This window comes from Pongo abelii, chromosome X (assembly GCF_028885655.2).
Source record: "Pongo abelii isolate AG06213 chromosome X, NHGRI_mPonAbe1-v2.0_pri, whole genome shotgun sequence".
Classification (NCBI taxonomy): Eukaryota; Metazoa; Chordata; class Mammalia; order Primates; family Hominidae; genus Pongo; species Pongo abelii.
In genome coordinates this window covers 24,606,509-24,627,299 of record NC_072008.2, presented here as the reverse complement: position 1 = coordinate 24,627,299, position 20,791 = coordinate 24,606,509, and the positions used below count along the sequence as shown (strand labels likewise).

General features: G+C 39.3%; 1 protein-coding gene and 1 pseudogene across 1 annotated transcript in view; both read right to left on the bottom strand.

The window, feature by feature from the left end:
- PDK3 (pyruvate dehydrogenase kinase 3) overlaps positions 1-20,791 on the bottom strand; it is a 76,890-nt gene that overhangs the window by 18,955 nt on the left and 37,144 nt on the right. Inside the window, exons 4-6 of the mRNA XM_054544423.2 lie at positions 17,598-17,782; positions 15,810-15,899; positions 2,074-2,151 (exon numbers count right to left, since the gene is read on the bottom strand). Coding sequence (XP_054400398.1) covers positions 2,074-2,151; positions 15,810-15,899; positions 17,598-17,782 — 353 coding nt within the window. The remainder of the gene's footprint in view (positions 1-2,073; positions 2,152-15,809; positions 15,900-17,597; positions 17,783-20,791) is intronic.
- LOC129052903 (small nuclear ribonucleoprotein E-like) lies at positions 4,294-14,262 on the bottom strand (annotated as a pseudogene).

The following is a 20,791-nucleotide window of genomic DNA, read 5'->3' as shown; positions in this document are numbered from 1 at the left end:
ACTCCTGGGCTCAAGAGATTCTCCTGCCTCAGCCTCCCAAAGTGCTGGGATTACAGGTGTGAGCCACCATGCCTGGCCTGGTTTATCTTTAATTGTAAATGCTCACACCCTGCTCAGTCATTCCACATCTAGGAATTCAACCTGCAGAAATACTTTCATACGATCACAAATTTTTCCACCCTCCCCACCTCTCACACTCTTTCATAGCTCATTATATGGAATATAGGAAAACCGGAAATCCTAAATGTATACCCATAGGAAAACAGTTAAATAAATTATGGTAAGCTACACTATGGATAATCTCTAAATGAGATTAATACTTGCAAAGTTCTTCAAGGTGAAGTGAAAAACACGTTATAAATAGGGTTAAAGCTATACATGCTTTATGCAAAAACCAAAGCTCTATATGGGACTGAGAAAGTAGTGGGGGATTTCCCTTTTCAGTCACATTTCTGTATTTGTATTTTTGTGATGAGCATGTCTCTTCCATAATTTGCAAATAAAAAAATAAAAGGAATGTGCAAATAAATATGCAATCATATGATGTACATAAAAATCATCTGTAACCCCATTACCCAGAGAGCTGCTATTTGTATTTTGGTAGTATAAATCCTTCAAAATATTTTCCAATGAACTTCCACTATTATAAACTTATATAGCCTGTATTTTTTTAAAAATCTCAATTTTTCCCATACATTATTCGTTTAAAGCATTATTTCAAAGGGCTGCATAGTATTCTATCTAATGGGTGTACCACAATTCAGTTAAACAATGCTCTATTGTAGAAAATTTGGGTTGTTTTCTAACTTTATAAGACAACTACTGTGATCATCAATCTTGTACATAAATCTGTGCATCTCTATTTTCATAGATTTTTGTTTGTTTTTTGAGATGGGGTTTCAAACTATTGCCCAGCGTGGAGTGCAGTGGCACTATCTCGGCTCACTGCAACCTCCACCTCCCGGATTCAAGTGATTCTCCTGCCTCAGCCTCCCAAGTAGCTGAGAATACAAGCAAGTGCCACCACGCCTGGCTAATTTTTGTATTTTTTGTAGAGATGCGGTTTCACCATGTCACTCGGGCTGGTCTTAAACTCCTGGACTCAAGAGATCCACCCACTTTGGCCTCCCAAAGTATTGGGATTACAGGTATGAACCACTGTGTCCAGCCTCTATTTTCTTATAATAAGTGTTCTGAAGTTTAATTTACTGGACCAAAGAATATGACCATTATTAACTTATTTACTGGGCCAAACAGAAAGAACATTGCTGGCATTTTTTAGAAAGGGAATACCACTTTTAGCTTATACAAGAAATGTATGTGCTGGTGAGAAAGTATTTTTATGGGCACAAATTCAAAGCATTAAAATGTTTTAATCACTGTCATTTTGAAAGACAAAAATGGCATTTCTGGCTGGGCACAGTGGCTCACAACTGTAATCCCAGCACTTTGGGAGGCTGAGGTGGGTGGATCACCTGAGGTCACGAGTTCGAGACCAGCCTGGCCAACATGGTGAAACCTCGTCTCTACTAAAAATACAAAAATTAGCTGGGCATGGTGGTGGGCACCTGTAATCCCAGCTACTCAGGAGGCTGAGGCAGAAGAATCACTTGAACCTGGAAGGCGGAGGCTGCAGTGAGCTGGGATCACACCACTGCACTCCAGCCCGGGCAACAGAGCAAGACTCCTTCTCAAAAAAAAAAAAAAAAAAAAAAAAGGCATTTGTCTGTGTTTTTGTTTGCACTTCCTTGATTAGTGAAGTTAAACACTTTTCCATACGTTGATTGAGTGCTTGCATTTGTTACTTTGAGAAGGGCCTATTTATACCTTTCTACATACTCTACCTTGATTACTTCTGTTCCAAGAATTCTGGGGTCTAACACATTACACATTCCTGTACAAAAACTCCTTACAATAATATATCTGGTTGACCAAAAGCGTAGAAAGTTTTAAAAAGATATAAGAAAATGAAAAATCAGTATAATTTTTGGATCTCACTGAAATACGGCTTAGGTATAAACAGCTTCTTAGTCAGCTTTTTTGAATGTAAGGTTAAAATTAGTTTTCTTTTACCATTGAATTCTTCAACTTCCAGCTCTGGAGCTACCAGGTAATACTGTTCACACAGCATCTTGGCTGTTTCATATGCATCTGCAAGAAAAGGAAAAAGTTTAGCTGCTGCACTAATAACATAGGCACAAGCATGTATGTGTGTGTGTGTGTGTGCACATGTGCATGTATATATCTATAGGTATATAAGATAAACAAACTGTCTAAATGGATGGATGTAGAATTAATCAACTACAACCTTTTACAAAATACCCTTTTGTGGCTTTAATAGAATTACCATGACTAAAGCAAAATTTCTCTTTTCTATTTTTTCTAAGACAGTGTCTCACTCTGTCGTCTAGGCTAGAGTACAATGATGTGATCATAGCTCATTGCAGCCTCGAACTCCTGGGCTCAAGCAGTCCTCCCGCCTCAGCCTCCCAAGTAGCTGGCCTTACAGGCATATGCCACCATGTTCAGCTAATCTCTCTTTTCTTAAAGGATTTTTTGTTTGTTTGTTCGTTTGTTTTTTGAGACAGAGTCTCACTCTATCACCCAGGCTGGAGTGCAGTGGTACCATCTCAGCTCACTGCAACCTCCGCCTCCCAGGTTTAAGCGATTCTCCTGCCTCAGCCTCCCGAGTAGCTGGGATTACAGGTGTGTGCCACCACGCCCGGCTAATTTTTGTATTTTTAGTAGAGATGAGATTTCATTATGTTGGCCAGGCTGGTCTCGAACTCCTGACCTCAGGTGATCCACCCTCTTTGGCCTCCCAAAAGTGCTGGGATTACAGGCATGAGCCACCGTGCCTGGCTTTCTTTTCTTAAAGTTTTAATGCCCATAACAATGTCAACATACTAGAATACTGGCAATTCAGCTAGCTCTATACCAAACACGTACTTGTTTAACTTTTAACTATTACCAAAATATATTTTTCATGAAAATTTAGGAACTCAAGACTATACTTTCTAAGCACCGTGCAACCTGACTAAATTGTAGCAAAAGAATATTTGTCATGATCTTAAAAATAATAATGCCAACAGTCTTGTGATTTGCCAGAGTTATTTGTAAGTGAAACCTCAGTAAGTATTTGCTGAATGAATGGATTTCCATGAGCCACACAATTTAAGTTACTGGAGATGCCACTATCACTTTAAAAGGTCCTTTAAGTTAGTTAAAGGTAACAGGCTGGGGCTGATATTTATCAAAGTCTGAGGAGCAACAGTCCGCTTTTTAAAGGATAAAAAAAAAGACATATGGTAAGAAGATAAGAGCCATTACAGAAACAGCTTGAAGACAGAATTCAGGAGATTCAAAGATGGGGAGCAGATTCAGAAAGCAAAGGTGCATTACAAGACATTGGACATTGCATGTATGCCTTTTCTCTCAAACTGTAAACAATCTGAAGTCAGCGTTTGTGTCTTAACACTTGTTTTATAACTTGCATAGAACTTCGTATAGTGCCTGTGTAGATGGTCAACAAACAGTCCTTGAGCCGGGTGCAGTGGCTCACGCCTGTAAACCCAGGACTTTGGGAGGCCGAGGTGGGCTGATCACTTGAGGCCAGGAGTTCAAGACCAGCCAGGCCAACATGGTGAAACTCCGTCTCTACTAAAAATACAAAAATTAGCCAGGCATGGTGGTGAGCATCTGTAATCCCAGCTAGTTGGGAGGCTGAGGCAGGAGAATTGCTTGAACCCAGGAGGTGGAGGTTGCAGTGAGCCAAGATCGTGCACTCCAGCCTGGGGGACAGAGTGAGACTCCGTCTCAAAAAACAAAAATAAAAACAAACACAAACAAACAAAAAAACAACTTTAGTTTGATAAATTTCAAACCTTTTGGTAATTTACTTTTAAAAAATCTTTATTGGAGATAATTCTTATGCCAAACAATTCACTCATTGAAAGTAAAGTGTACACACAGCCGGGCACAGTGGCTCACACCTGTAATCCCAGCACTTTGGGAGGCCGAGGCAGGGGGATCACTTGAGGTCAGGAGTTCGAGACCAGCCTGGCCAACATGGTGACACTCCTTCTCTACTAAAAATACAAAAATTAGCCAGGCATGGTGGCGGGTGCCTGTAGACCCAGCTACTTGGGAGGTTGAGGCAGGAGAATCACTTGGACCCAGGAGGCAGAGGTTGCAGTGAGCTGAGATCACACCACTGCACTCCAGCCTGGGCAACAGAGCGAGACTCCATCTCAAAAAAAAAAAAAAAAAAAAGTACATACAACTCAGTGGTTTTTAGTATATAGTCAGAGCTGTACATTAATCACTATAATCAAGTTTACATTTTCATCACTACAAAAAGAAGTTTCGAACCCATTAGCAGTTACTCCCCTCCACCCAGCCCTAGGCAACCATGGATCTACTTTATCTCTATAGATTTGCTATTCTGGACTTTTTACATAAACGGAATAATACGCGGTCTTCTGTGACTGGCTTCTTTCAACAGCATGTTTTCAAGCATCATCTACATCATAGCATGTATCAGGACCTCATTTCTTTTTATTGCTATATCACATTCCATTGTACAAGTATACCATATTTTCTTTATCCGTTCATCAGCTGGTAGACATCTGGGTTGTTTCCACTTTTTGTCTATTATGAATAGTGCTGCTATGAACCTTCAGGTCCAAATGTTTGTGTGAACATATGCCTTCATTTATCTTGGGTATACACCTAGGAGTAGAAAACTGCTGCTTCGTGGGCGCATTTGGAATGTTCTCAACAGGATTATCAGCTCTTTGGAGACAGGCTCTAATTTCCTTTATATTCCCCACATCAATACTGTGCAAAAGTAAATACTGTGCTTGTTTAATATTTAAGAGGTGAGAGAAAGAAGGAAGGAAAGGGGAAAAAGTAAGCCCTATAGAATGTTAATGTTAAAAATTGACATTATTAACCTAAAATAATACAAAGATAAGATTAGGGTATGTTCAGACTATAAATTTTAGTTCATTGACTTCATATTGCTACCAAATTAATTATCTATTATTTGACCTCAGAGTAAGAATTCTGATTCCTTTACTAAACTTTTAGAATTAAATCTCTATAAAGAACCAAAGATAGAGACATTAAAATAACTCAGACAAGGTGAAATAATGAGGGACAGTAAAAAGGAAACAGCAGTAAGAGAAGAAAAAAATGTTTAAGAGTTGATCAGTATGAAAATAGACACAAGTAGGATTGAATTTCAATCCTGAAAAAAAGTTAAAAATTTTGAATTGTACTAAATTTACAAGTGTTTTCCTAGGCTATATAAACCTTATCAAATATCTGTAAAGTACTTTTGTCAAAATAAGAGAAATCAAGACTCACTCCTCTTGCTTAGCCTATGCCGCCAAACAATGTTACATCTCCACCTAGTGACGTGAAAGCACAAAGCTGAACAGGAACTTCCAAGATCACAAACACTGAAACCTAAAAACGATCATTCATTATTGATACACAAAGCCAACACATCTCCACATAGCCACTCCTCCAGGTATGTAATAAAGATATTTAAACAGTGCTCTTCCATTCACTACAAAACAAAAATAATCTAAACCCACTAAATGTGCTAATTCCTCATGGAATTCGCTTGCCCAGTAGCATGATTATGACAGCGTTGTTAAGAAAATGTGCTACACAAATTTAACATGTGAAAGACCAAGCCCAGACAGAAGCAGCCAACTGGAAACACAAAGACCCAGTAGAGCTCCTAAAACCACATGTGAATAAGAATTTTTAAAGCATCACTACGACTTACAGTGTATCAATGCTATAATTAAGAATTGCATGATGATCCTTAAAGAACTCAAGTCATCACAATGTAGACTCACATACACCAGCTAGCCAAAAGTATTTTGAGGGCATTAATGGCATTATATATATACTATGCATCTTTGTAAATTCCTTGGACACAATGCATGTTGCAATGCCTTGGACACAATACACACTTAGTGAGCACTTGTTAAATGGAATGATCCTCTGGCCCATGATTAAGTTCTCAACATGCAGTAAATTACACTGACGGGAGGTGTTCCTTTTGGTGAGACTGGGAACTAGAGGCCTAGACTCATTCCCCAATCTAGCTGTGTGTGGGATTCGTTACCAAATTTAAAAGAAAGAGTACAGATTATGAAAGGAACCCCTGGAAATTCCGAGGCAGTAGCTCTATGTTGAGGCCTGAGAGTCCACATTCTTAAAACTTAGCAGATAATTCGGAAGAGAAGCTAGACCACTTCCCTGGAAAATCAAGTCTGAGTCACACTAATTCTGCCACTCATCTCTCCCAGGATATGAACGATTATGAGGTTCTGGGGTAACAACACTTATATACCCAAACAGGACATTTCTGTTTAAGTAAAATAATTTAACATAAAAATGAAAAAGCTTTAAAAAATCGCCATCAAAACCAAAATTCAACTAATGGCTTGTAATTTACATTTAGAGTAAAATGCAAATTCTACTTATAATAAGCTTTCTAATCAAACTTTTCTATTTTTTAAATTAGAAATCAAAATTTCAAAAAAGATAACTGCCAAATTACTTTTATGTGCATACTGGAGCCAATATTTACCATCAATCTTTAGAAGAAAATATTAGAGAATTATTATTGCCACTGAATATAAGTGACATGCCTTATTTTAGGAATCTGTTTTCAAGGGTTTTAAGGTACTGATTATAAAGTAATTAACAAAACGGTAGGTGTGGCTCATACATACTTCCCCAGGTTAAAATATCTAAGCTGTAAAAACATTAGACTAAAATTTTAAAAGGCTGAGAACAGGGTGAAGGTTCACACAGCAATCAGCCCAACAGAACCAAACTAGCCATGAATCCGTTTTAAGAAATAGCACACAGGAAAATTGAATAGATAATGGAGGTTGTTTCATCAGATTTTCCTATTCAGAATTCATCACAGAACTCTGCTATCAAATATTAGCCTCTATCTTGAATACATGCAATCATTTCAGACAAAAAATATGAGAGGCTGGACTAGGATGAATTTGAGTGAGTGCTGAAAAAATTAAAAGGAAGGTGCCAAGGTCCCTAACTTTGAGTCTAATAGAATACAGAAAATCATAAATCTGAAGTTTAAGATGCCACTGTCAGAAAAAGGTAAATGTAAATGACCAGAAAACATTAGGAAAGTGCTGATGGGCTGTTTTTAACTGTTTTTATTTTTATTTTTTAATAAAAACAATCCCACAGCACTTACTGTCACCTGGTAATAATATATACGAATAATGGAAACAATCTGAACAGACATTTTAGAACTATACTCCCAACAAAGGACACCTAAAAAAACAAGTTCTCAATAGTTTCTCACTTCCTTGATCATTTCTGGTTAGAGACATTTTGTGGCAGAATATGATCTCCTTTAGCACGATCTGGCCCAGGGGTTTTCTTGGCTTTGTTTCACAATGAATCTCTTCTGCATCATCTGATATGAGGTTCACAGACTCGTCAAAACCAATGACACGGCCCTCTATCAGCATATTCACTTGCTCATAGAGCCATACGTGAATCCGAGATCTATTTTGCAAGTATCTGAAGATGAAGGTAAGGTTGATGGGCTACATTCACCTTCTGCACTTTTTGGCCCTGGCCACAGTGCACCATGGTGGAACCCACAGAGACAACACTGACCCGCACCCCACCTTCTGGAATTGATATGCTGCCTTTTAGGAACCCTTTCAAGTCTCAAAACAATTCTAATAAGGCATGTCTATCATCATCCTTCCTACCCCAAACCCATCCCGAGTGGGATCCAACGGGGATTTTTTAAAGGAGTAGTCCCCCACACCTCACGCTCCAAACCACAGCAGACTGGGCAAGTGGGAGTGGGAGCAGAACATCCAAAGTAAGGGCAACCAATCTCCAGATTGATCAGAATCCTAAAACTTGTGATCGTAGGGGGAAAAAAAAAAAGATAAGCTGAGTTGATTAAATTCATCTTTTGGGAATTTAGAATCAAGATCGTGGGCAAAAAAAGATAAGCTGAGTTAATTAAATGCATCTTTTGAGAATTTAGGATCAAGACAGTTGGGGTGATCAGGCAGGGCAGAAGCCAAAAGGGTACATTGAGAATTATCATGATCTGTGAAGGACTAGAGTGCCCAACAAGCTGCCACTGAGTCGTCCAGTATACAGACAAAAACAGGTAAAGGAGCAGGCACAGAGAAAGGCGGAAAGGCCACGACATGGCAACTCCAGTTGCAAAGACACACAGAAAACAACCTTGTTTTCTGTTTCCTAATTCCAATTACTTTTTTTTTTTTTTCTGATGGAGTCTCACTCTGTCACCAAGGCTGCAGTGCAGTGGTGCAATCTCAACTCACTGCAGCCTCTGCCTCCCATGTTGAAGCGATTCTCCTGCCTCAGCCTCCCGAGTTGCTGGGATCACAGGCACGCGCCACCACACCTGGCTAATTTTTGTATTTTTAGCAGAGATGGGGTTTCACCATGTTGGCCACGCTGATAATTCCAATTTCTATACCTCCAACTGTAAAGTGCTTCCTGTCCTTGGATTATCATGGGACCTACCAGGTTCTTTTGATAAATCTTTCTTGAGCTAGCGTGAGTGGGTCTCTGTTACTTGTAACCTGAAGAGCCCAAAGTGAGAGCACAAGACATTATTTCTGAACCAGAATAATGCCACGCGCTCTGAGGATACCACTTGTGTATTATATTAAGCAATAATAGCATGTAGGAACAACACAGGCAACTTAGCATCGCTGCAAGATTCGATTTTTATACCAAGTATTTAAGTTTATACTTTCAAAATGATCTTACAGCAGGATTTTCTATTTTATTTCCTAGCTTCTTACAAAGAAAGGAGGGAAAAGGGTCACAGTGGAAGGCACCTCCCAAAGGATAATAGGACCTGCTTTACAACACTAATTCTAGCATTCACTACCTGGAGTCTATAATTTGCAGATGTGTAAAGGTAGACATTAAGGTGCTAAATAAGCAGCAAGGAGGCATGCTTCAGTGTTCTGCACATTCAATTAATGCTACGTAAGATGCACCCCACTTTTATACGTTGATACAACTGTCTAGTCAAAAATAAAAATATTGTCTCTACTCTTCTACATAGGAGTTTTCTGTAATCTGTCTCAAGAGATCTAAGGATGGGAGTGGGCTTAACCCTTGTTTTGTTGTTGTTGTTGTTTGTCTGTTTTGTTTTTTTGTTTGTTTTTTTGTTTTTTTTTTTTTTTGAGACGGAGTTTCACTCTTGTTGCCCAGGCTGGAGTGTAATGGCGCAATCTCGGCTCACTGCAACCTCCGTCTCCCGGGTTCAAGTGATTCTCCTGTCTCAGCCTCCTGAGTAGCTGGGATTACAGGTGCCTGCCACCATGCCCATCTAACTTTTGTATTTTTAGTAGAGATGGGGTTTCACCATGTTGGCCAGGCTGGTCTCGAACTCCTGACCTCAGGTGACCCATGCACCTTGGCCTCCCAAAGTGTTGGGATTACAGGTGTGCGCCACTGCACCTAGCCAACACTTATTAAACCTATAAAACACACATGTGTGCACACAAAGAGGCTCACACACACACATCCACACAGGGTCATTTGGGCTGGACATCTGACTATGCTTAAACCATGTAGGATCTTCACAGCTAAGAAAATCATTAGTAGGGCTGTCATTAAAACCCAGAGCCCTTACTCTCGCAACATCCAACTGCTTAAAACAAAAGGAAGGAAATAAAAGATTAGCTATAGAGATTCTGAGTTAGAAGATTAACTAAGAAATCTCAGAGGATAGTGGAAGAAGGTAAAAAGCCAGGGTGAAAATACCAACTACTCTAAAAAGAGGAAGGCAACAGTAAGACTTCACTAAGAGTCAAAAGAGGCTGACATCCGTTTCTTCCTTTCCTTGGCAACACTTGGCAGGGATTGGTAAGAAGAGCTGGTGAGGCCTGGGCCTCTTGAGACCTTCTGATGGTTGCTCTTGGGGCATTTGGGGATGGGGACTCCAGTGCCTTTTAGCTAGAAGACAGAGAAGAAATTTCAGGCCTTTCAACCTTTGGCACTCTGTGCCTTCTTTATTCTCTCTCAGTCTTACTTGGAGGTAGAAAGAGCTTCTGCATAAGCACTTGATGCTCAAAAAATTAAGAGGAGGGTCCATAGGAAATGAAGCAGACAGTTCACTGGAGACATCTGCTTTGGTCTACAAGGAAAAGAGAGGCCTGAAGGTTTCCTTCTAGGTTGCCTAGCCCATTTGCCAGGGTAGAAAAAGTAACTGATGTAAGGCCAATCCCCCACTGCAGAATAAAGGTTATGCACACTTGGCTGGAAAGACCATTTGAATATACAGATAATGAGTATCACAGATTAGACACAGGAAGAACTCCAACAATACTGATGCAGACAGCAGGACAGAGGCTTCTACCATGGGGTATCGAATTCAGCCAGGAAGGGTGTGTGTGATGGGCATTAGTGCTGGAGATAGAGAAATACACAAATACTATGGATTTCACAGAGACAAAGATTAGACACAATATTTGAAGCTACACACCTATCTATAAATCTGACATGAGTTCAAATGTATAAAACAATGTTCTCACTAAATTATGGAAACAGGTAATTTTTATTCTCTTCTCTCTTTTCCCATATTTTCTAAACTTTCTTCGATTAGCACTTTTATTATTTTGGGAAAATGGCATTAGTCTTCTTAACTATCCCAACTGGGAAAAGGAGTTGGATGATTAACAAAAATGTTGGGTAAAGTGGGAAATCATAAAATGTGATTACTATCGTAAACATTAACTTAAAATGCACATTTGAACATACAATTTATTTCTCTGTCAGTATATTCATATAAGGCCTTTCCTTTGAATGTGGATCAGTTTGGGGTTCCAGTTCGTCTTTCTTGGATGAACAATATCACTTACATCTATGAATTCCAATTCCTATTTCTTTAAAGTATAATAAACTTAAAGATACTTGTGAAGCAACCTGGGTATAAATTCCAGGTAAGATTTTTACTCCATGCTGCCCTGTAATCTAATCGTTTTCTTACTCACAGTAATTTCATAACATTTTTAAGAGTCCTTCCAAAGCATTCAACTTGGTTTTAACAGAAAGAAGTCTCTTTTTTGTATGCATATTTCTTCAGTTTACATAACATTTAAATAAATTATATAGTCACAACAGTCAGTATAACTTACACCAAGGGCTTGGGTACAAATAAGTGGCCCTTAGTAAGCATGCACCTCACCAGGTAGAAGCAGAAGTACAAAAGCATTCCAGAAAATACACATAAGCCAAGAGTATTTAGTGTCCTGTGGGTATCGGTATGCATCATTTATGAAGGGAATGAAGGATGTCAGAAAGTTGATTATGTGGCTGCTGCTTTAGAGGGTTATACACTTTCAGAATCTGAAACCACCTCCACTGTTTTTTTCCTTAAGGAGGATGCTGTTGAGAGATGAAAAACCATGGTTTGAGAGAGGTGTGGGGAATGGGGAGCATGCCAGTCCTTCCTGCTTACCCCATGAGTGTGGGGGTGGGATTTGTATGTGTGTACATGTCCATGCGTGTGTGTGTGCACGTGTGTGTGTATGTGTGTGTTGGGGGAAGAGGGATTTTGAGTCACAAAAGGGCACAAGAAGTGACTGTTATTGTATAGGGCTTCACCAGGAACTCCAAGCTTTAATTATGCTAAGTGAGTGGCAGGAACGATTAAATAAGAGGAAGCAGTAAACTTTGTTCACAGTGCAATAATGGGTATAATATAGTTAATAAGCACAGGAGAAAGACTGAAGATAAAGCTGTGAGTACAAGAAGAGGGAAGAAAAAGGAGGGGACTGTGGCTCAGGGTCAAAATTGTGTCTAAAAGAGACAAAGCAAAGAGGAAGCTATGAGGTAGACATTGGCATAAACTTCCAGGGTTTTTTCTTTCAATTATGTATTGAACTATTCTTCATATAACCTTCAGCTACTTTGTGGTACAAAACTTCTGACCCTAAGAGGAGTGATGCAAAAGCGTATAAGAATAATTCCAGACCTTTAGAAATTGATAGCCTAGTTAGACAGAGACAAATAGGCTGGGCACGGTGGCTCATGCCTGTAATCCCAGCACTTTGGGAGGCCAAGGCAGGCAGATCACCTGAGGACAGGAGTTCAAGACCAGCATGGCCAACATCTGGTCAAATGGCCTCATCTCTACAAAAATACAAAAATTAGCTGGGCATGATGGTGCGTGCCTGTAATCCCAGCTACTTGGGAGGCTGAGGCAGGAGAATTGCTTGAACCCAGGAGGCAGAGGTTGCAGTGAGCCGAGATCGCGCCATTGCACTCCAGCCTGGGCGACAGAGCGAGACTCCATCTCCAAAAAAAAAACGAAAGTACAAATAATGACAAGGCCAGGTAATATGTACTAAATATGAGAGAAGAGCAACACAGAGTAAATGCCATAAAACGATAGATTCTGTTCACATTAAGAGTCAAGTCACAGTCGATTCCTCCTCACACTCTGACACCTCTGACTCACTTTAGCACCACTTAATCGCTCTGTTCTATAGAAGTGGTAACAGTTTCATAAAACTCCCTGTTACTTATCTAGTTGTATTGGTTCTTGGTTAAAAGCTCCCTAAAAATTAGTGAAAGACTTTATTTGTGGAGAAACAATAAGATGATGAAAACAAGTGTTTTTAAAACTTCATTGATACGGTTTGGCTCTGCACCCTCACCCAAATCTCATGTTGAATAGTGATCCTGAGTGTTGGTGGTGGGGCCTTGTGGGAGGTGATTGGATCATGGGGGCAGATTTCCCCCTTGCTGTTCTCATGATAGTGAGTTCCCACGAGATCCGGTTGTTTAAAAGTCTGTAGCACGTTCCCCTTCGCTCTCTCTCTCCTGCCATCAAGTGAAGACGTGCTTACTTCCCCTTCACCCTTCTGCCATGATTGTTAAGTTTCCTGAAGCCTCCCCAGCCATGCCTCCTGTACAGCCTGCAGAACTGTGAGTCAATCAAACCTCTTTTCTTCATAAATTACCCAGTTTCAGGTAGTTCTTTATAGCAACATGAGAACAGACTAATACATTTACCGTGAAGAATTCCAAACACATACCCAAGTACAGAGCATAGTATAATGAACCCATGTGCCCATCAACAGCCTCAAGAATTTTCAACAAATGCCCAGTCCTTTTCACTCCCCTCCCTGTGTATAATTTTGAAGCAAATCTCACATCATTTCATATCATGTGTAAATATTTTTAAATACCTCTCTCAAAGCTAGCACTCCTTTATAAAAACACGACCAGATACCAATATCACACCTAAAAAGTTAACATATTTTTAATGTCAAATATCCAGTGTTCAAATTTCCAATTGTCTTATAAAAGCCTGAAATGACTTTTAAAAATATTTTATAATTTATGCCAGAAACAAAATAAAGGCACCAACCTATTATATAATCAATGGCATACATGGGAAGCCAAATGACATGTCTGACACCCAAGGACTGTCTGCTGCTAGTAAACCTGTCTACAGCCTTTACTGTGTACTAGCATTGCTTTAGGGGTTCTACAAATATGAACTCATTTAACTCTACAATACAGGTGAATTACCAAGAGCATCATTTTACAGAAGAAGAATCTGAGCCCCAAAGAGTTTACTTAACCAAGTCTAAGATCACCCAGCTAACATGAAGAGAAAAATAAAATGTGTTATATTCATACAATGGACTATTTTTCAGCCATAAAAAGGAATAAAGTACCGAAAGACGCTATGACATCAATGACCCTTGAAAATGTTATGCTGAGTGAAAGAAGCCAGTTACCAAAGACCACATATTGTATTGTTTTGTTTATATGAAATGTTTATAATAGGAAAATCTATACAGAGTCAGAAAGTAGATTAGTGGTTGTCTAGGGCTAGAGAGAAGGGTAGAAGGGAGTGACTGCTAATAGGTCCAGGGTTTCTTTGTGGGGTGATGAAAATGTTCTACAGGCCAGGCGTGGTAGCTCACGTCTGTAATCCCAGCACTTTGGGAGGCCAAGACAGGTGGATCACAAGGTCAGGAGTTTGAGACCATCCTGGCCAACACGGTGAAACCCCGTCTCTACTAAAAATACAAAAATTAGCCGGGCGTGGTGGCGTGCGCCTGTAGTCCCAGCTACTCAGGAGGCTGAGGCAGGAGAATCACTTGAACCCGAAGGACGGAGCTTGCAGTGAGCTGAGATCGCACCACTGCACTCCAGCCTGGGTGACAGAGCGAGACTCTGTCTCAAAGAAAAAAAAAAAAAGAAAGAAAAAAAGAAAATGTTCTACAATTGGATTGTGGTGATGGTTGCACAACTCTGTGAATACACTAAAAACCACTGAATTGAGCATTTTAAATGGGTGAAGTTTATCATATGAGATTGTATCTCAATAAAATTGTTTTTAAAAGTATATTCTCAAAAGATTTAAAATGCATCAAACCAAGGAATATTTATTAATCACCTACACAAGCACTACAGTTGGTTCTATGCAAGTTATAAAACAAATTTAAGACACAAACCCTGACCTCAAATTGGTTACAGTTCAAGAGAAAATGCACACATACCATATAACACAATGCACTTTTGCTTTCTAAATTGTGCCTTTTTCTCAAAGGGGTAATCAACTGTCTGAACCAAGTTTTCTGTTTCATAAAAGGCACTGAGCTAGGGCCTAATGAACATGTAAGCTATGATAAGACTGACCCTTTCCTCCTTGCCCCCGGAGGCCTTTGGAGGTTCTGATCAACCACAAAGTTATCTTGTGAGACAGCAACCAACAAGATTCCTAGAGCTGAGGCTGGGCTGATTCACCTTATAACTGAAATAACATGAGTAAATGTGTTGTGACTCAACAGAGGCCAGGGCAGCTTGACAATCCTAGGCTGAGGCCAGGGCAGCCTGACAATCCTAGGCTAAGCTAAAACCAACAGGTCTGGTCCTCCTCCCTGGGTTTAGGAATGCCCAGGGTAAACAAATTGCAGAGGTTTTCCTTTGCTGTGGCTGCTGAAGAGCAACGAAGATCCTTGATGAAGATCAGAGAGAATTGCGGCCATGAAACTTGTGAGGTGAGTGTTTAGAGAAGGGAGATAAGGGCCAACACAGGAGATATAGTCTGCAGAAAGGGACAATTTGGGGATCTGAGGTTGCACAAAGTAACCATAACACTGAAGAAAACTGAAGAGGTACCTGGTGGATCGCTCACAACCAGGAAGGTTTCTTGGAGATAGCATTGATCTTAAATGAATAAATAATGAGGAAACTGCTGTTCAAATTCAAAGTGCCTGGGTACCAGGGACTTACGGATATAGGGCTTGGTTCTTCCCAGAGGATACTGGAACAATGTCTAGCTTAGTGTTCAATGAACCCATGAAGCTTACATGCCACATAAATTCTAAAGCCAGATGTGAACAACAGAAATATGTTTAAATTTTATAGACATGTGAATTCAACCTAATTTTATGATAAGAATTTGGATCCTCTGAAATTTTCAGATAACAGTGGCAATCAGAATCTTACTTAAATGTTTACTCTTTGAGACAGAACTATAAATGAAACTCTAATCAATAAAGTAGAAACTCACATTTTGAGCATTACCAATTATGCATCTTTCCTGAACTGCCTAGAAAGAACATTTCATCTGGATCAAGTGGCTTGGGCCCAGAGTGACCTGATGAATCAGCAGACTGCACTGCAAAATAACCCTATAGCCAAGCTGCCTCCAATAAACCACAATCCAATTTGAACTACAATCGATACCATTACAACGGTCTCCTTACCTTTCACCACATCCGCCACGTTACAGGTGGGATCGATACTTCCTATGTGTTTAGGATGAACAGGATTAGTGTCACCCCCAAACAGAAGTGCTAGACGAACACAAAAGGAGAAGGAGGGGATTAAAACACAGCAGGCTGGTATGGTCATGCAGGGAAATATAGGGGCTTATGTTTAGAAAGGATCTCTTATTTGTAAAAATCATTTTAGCATCCACAGCAACTTAGAGCAATGGAATACACACAATTGATGGGTGAACAACTCTTATTGGTCAATGAAGGAGGAGGATGTGGTTTAAGGTCTGTCAGTTGCAGTCAGCAGGTTCTAAAGCAGTGACACGTGCCAGGTGCCCAACCCGTTCTTCCTCTCCCAATGTGACATGGATGAAGAAACTTACTTTCATCCTTAGTCAAGTATACCCACCTTCTTAGTACTACTCCAGACACTTACTCCAACTTTCATTAAATATTTAGAACATGTGGTCTATTCCATTTGGACAAGCCTGCAAAGTGTCTTCGCTGGCAGCATTTCAGATACCTCCCCCATGGAGATTATGTTTCAATGTTGTGTACACAAACAATACTTGTTCAAGTATTTTTAAAAATACACTCAGATAATCTCACAGTATACAAGATTTGCAAAATTTTGTTTCTGAATAAAAGCCAAAAGAAGCCCCAAAGAAAAAAGCAATCTGCATCCAAATATTTATAGGTGCTCTTATTTTTAAATCAAGCAAAAATTGCGACTAACAAAAGAAGGATGCCTAAATAAAATAGGGGAGATTTTAAACTATGAAAAATGATAAATACAGGCATTAGGCCAATTAATAAAGTTCGAACTGATGAAGGGGAAGAAAAACAGAGGTGTGTAGGCTTAACTAATGATCTAAAAACATGCACGTATATATGTGTACATGTGTATTTAGATCAGAAAGCAACTGGAGTTATCTAAGTAGTTTAGTTGGATAGTATTTAGGCTCTTTTATTCCTATAAATTGTCATACATTTCCATTTTGAAGATATACATTTAATATAAGGCCACATTTAATAGTTCTATAACATTCAGTTATCCAAATAAATCAAATTAGTAAAATAAAGACAGTTTGTCCACTTTGTGATGCAGCAAACAGGGTGAATTATGCTCTAGACACGTGGATGCTTTTCCTTAAGGATTATAAAATCAGCCAAAGAGACTGTGCTGAAGATGAGCCAAAAAGTTTTTTGTGTGGAGGGAATTTTAGTTCTTTTTTTCATATCTGCTTAGTACCCTCAAGAGCAGACTAAAACTCTCAATACGGGATTATGGACTGACAGTCTGGCTTAATCTGACTTCACTGATCACTGTGAAATAAAGAACTGATGGCTCCTATCACCAACATCCAATTCAATATTCCCAGTGCCAATGTTTTTAAAATTAAAAAGGAAAACACATAATATCCTGGATAAAGAAAATAATACAATCTGAGATACATAAAAGTATTCAGAGATGAAGGCCCAGCTGCCATTAAAGGCGGTCCCTCATCCCCATCAGGACTGTATCAGCAGAGACTTAAAAGGTAGGCAGTGGTCCTGTCTCTAATGTGAGCCTAATAAAAGCCTTTCAAACATTTCTTTTAACAAAGAATACAAATTAATAGCTTTTTAATGGCTAGGATTCACTTAGGAAAAACTAAACTAGAAATGAAAGTTCTACAACCAAAAATGCAGGTCAGTAAATTAACAACAGGAAAACATTTGGGAGAAATCACTATGGTTACCTTTTCAAAACTGGATCAACAAACCCCAACTTACTGTGCTGATTAATAAGCATGCGGAAAGAGATGCGGTTGGTATAAAACCGATCCAGAAAATATTGGATGTTAGTGCTAATGAAAGGATCAAACCCAAACTTCTCCTTGTATTCAATCACTCCTTGTGCCATTGTAGGAACCACATCATTGTGTCTATTTCTGACTTTAATCAGAACTTGTAGAAAGCTGTGTGAGAGGGAAACAAAACGTGGTCAGTCTTAAATCTCGGGCTGATACACAGACTTCCCAGCTCTGTCCCCAGACTAGTTGTCTGCTGGTATTTTTATAAATAGAGACATTATTCTTACTACACAGAACAAGAAACCACCTACAAGAAACTAAAGTATGAGCCAAGTTTTTGCTTGAAACTTTATTTCTACAGAAACCCTTCTTTCAGAGGTGCAAAAAGTAAAAGGTTCTAGTACAGAAAAAAAATGCTCAAATACCCTTTTAGGAATCCACTGACTTTTTGGATAAGTGATTACATATAATACAGGTTCTATAAAAGTTGAATAAAGAATTGCAGAACATATCAGTACTTCTTCTGAGAACATGAGGACAATCCCCACAAAATCTCCAAGGACTGATTAAAGGAATCTCAAAGCAATAGCTTCCATGAATAAAGAAATAATGTCACACTGTTTTTTGGGTTTTGTTTGTTTGTTTTTTTGACGGAGTCTCACTCTGTCACCCAGGCTGGAGTGCAGTGGTGCGATCTCGGCTCACTGCAAACTCCACCTCTCGGGTTCAAGCAATTCTTCTGCCTCAGCCTCCCGAGTAGCTGAGACCACAGGTGTACGCCACCACACCTGGCTAATTTTTGTATTTTTAGTAGAGACGGGATTTCACCATATTGGCCAGGCTGGTCTTGAACTTCTGACCTCGTGATCCGCCCGCCTCAGCCTCCTAAAGTGTCTCATACAGTTTAAGAGTAAAATTTGGAAATAAATATCTCGCAGCAGTTAAAATACAGTGATGAAATGCAGACAGAACACAGGCAATTAAACTATTCAAGTATCTGGCATCTGATTGTAAATATGCATATGGGAAAATACATTAAGAATGGTATAAGACAAGTCAGTCAATGGAACTAAATAAAAAGTTTAGGACCAGGCCCATGAGTGAGTACGTATATATAAAAATCAAGCATATTAAGAAAGTGACATTGCAAATCAGTAGGTAAACAATCAAACTAATAATCAAGTTAACTGGAACAGCGGGCTAACAATTTAAGTCACATCCTAATTTCAAGACTTAAAACCAAATACTGGATTAAAAATGTAAAAGGGTGAAATCACAGAAATGATAACAGAAAAATCAGGTGAATAAGTACATAATCTTGGGATAAGGAGGGCTGTTCTAAGCTTAATACCAAAGGTAGAAACAAATAATGTGAAGAAACAAATGATATGACTATGTAGAATTTTAGCAATCCTATAGGGACACACATTAATAAATGAAGTGGAAAAAACCCGAAAAACTAGCACCCCATCAGAAAACTAGGCAAAGGATCTGCTATCAATGCAAAATTTACCAAAGAAGAAGCACAAATGCCAATAACGTCACCCTTACAAATAAGAAAAGCAAATTAAAACAATGTGATACTTATTCTCCATGTATCAGCATCAGCTAGAGTTTGGGGCTTAACTGAGGCACTTCTCAGGACAATTAGCAACATACAGCAAAAGTCCAAAGAAGATAATTCCACTTGGAGGAATTGATCCTAGGAAAAAAACCGGACAAGGTGAACAGCTGTTTGCTTGTTTATTTATTTATTTATGAGACAGAGTCTTGCTCTGTTGCCCAGGCTAGAGTGCAGTGGCACAATCTTGACTCACTGCAACCTCTGCCTCCCGGGTTCAGGCAATTCTCCTGCAGCCTCCCAAGTACCCAGGATTACAGGTGCCCACCACCGTGCCTGGCTAATTTTCATATTTTTAGTACAGACAGGGTTTCACCATGTTGCCCAGGCTGGTCTCGAACTCCTGGCCTCAGGTGATTCGCCCGCCTTGGCCCCCCAAAGTGCTGGGATTACAGGTGTGAGCCACCATGCCCGGCCAACAGATGTATTTAAAAGCTGTTCTTTAAAGCATTGTTTATAGTACCATGAAAACTACAAACCAGTCTAAAATCCAGTGATAGAAGATCAAATCGCATGAACTATCTGAAGATGGACTATTAACATGAATATTATGAAACTATTAATGGTGTAGATCTATAATGTTGACACTTGTTATGTTTGTAAAAATATTTTACACATATAAATATATGCATGCCTAGGGAAAAGCATGGAAGAAAGGAAAATAGTAATAGTGGTTGTCACCTGGTAGTAGAAATTTGGGGCGACTATCTTTTTACTTATCTCAATAGTCTTATTTTTCTGAAATATTTGATGAAATATTTGATGAAATATTTCTGTAACAAATACATACGTACAATGACAATAAAGATGTAAAACTCTGAAATTAGGCCATCATCACTCACAAAAAATTTTATAATAGACAATTTGTCCTTTATGTAATACTTGTTGCAATGTATTTGTAAGTTAAATATTACTAAAGTGAAACGATTCATTATAGGAGAGAAGTTCCTCAACTTATCTGAAGTGGGGAGACTTACCTCAACGGCTCAATGCTCAGAATTCTCCTCCAATCTTCTGGGCTCTTCTAAACTCTATCATAAATGATCAACAAGCTTGTCCTCTAAGCTACTTTTGCTTTACTAAAATGATTTCCCTGCTGGTGATCCCATACAACCTCGGTAAACAGAAAAGGCTGCTACCATGACACTCGCTCACCTTTCACTCCTTCCTTCACCAAGAACATCAGCCTTCTCAAATGCCCACTATCGTAACTAACCACATGAACCTAGGCAAGCTACAAAACTCACGGAGTGAGAGCTCAGCTATTATTGCGATGGTCAAGCACACACTGGATTCAGCACTGACAGTTTGCAAAGCAGGCTCGTGGCCATAAATCACATCGGATAACCTGTTCCAGAAACTGAGACGGGACTTCGGGAAAAACACAGCAGAAATTTAACATCGTGTATAGTCGTCTCTCAGTATCCGCAGGGGACTGGTTCCAGGATCCCTGCAGATACCCAAATCCTCAGATGCTCAAGTCCCTTATCTAAAATAGTGCATACAGCCTACTCACACCCTCTCAGATACTTTAAATAATCTCTAGACTAGTT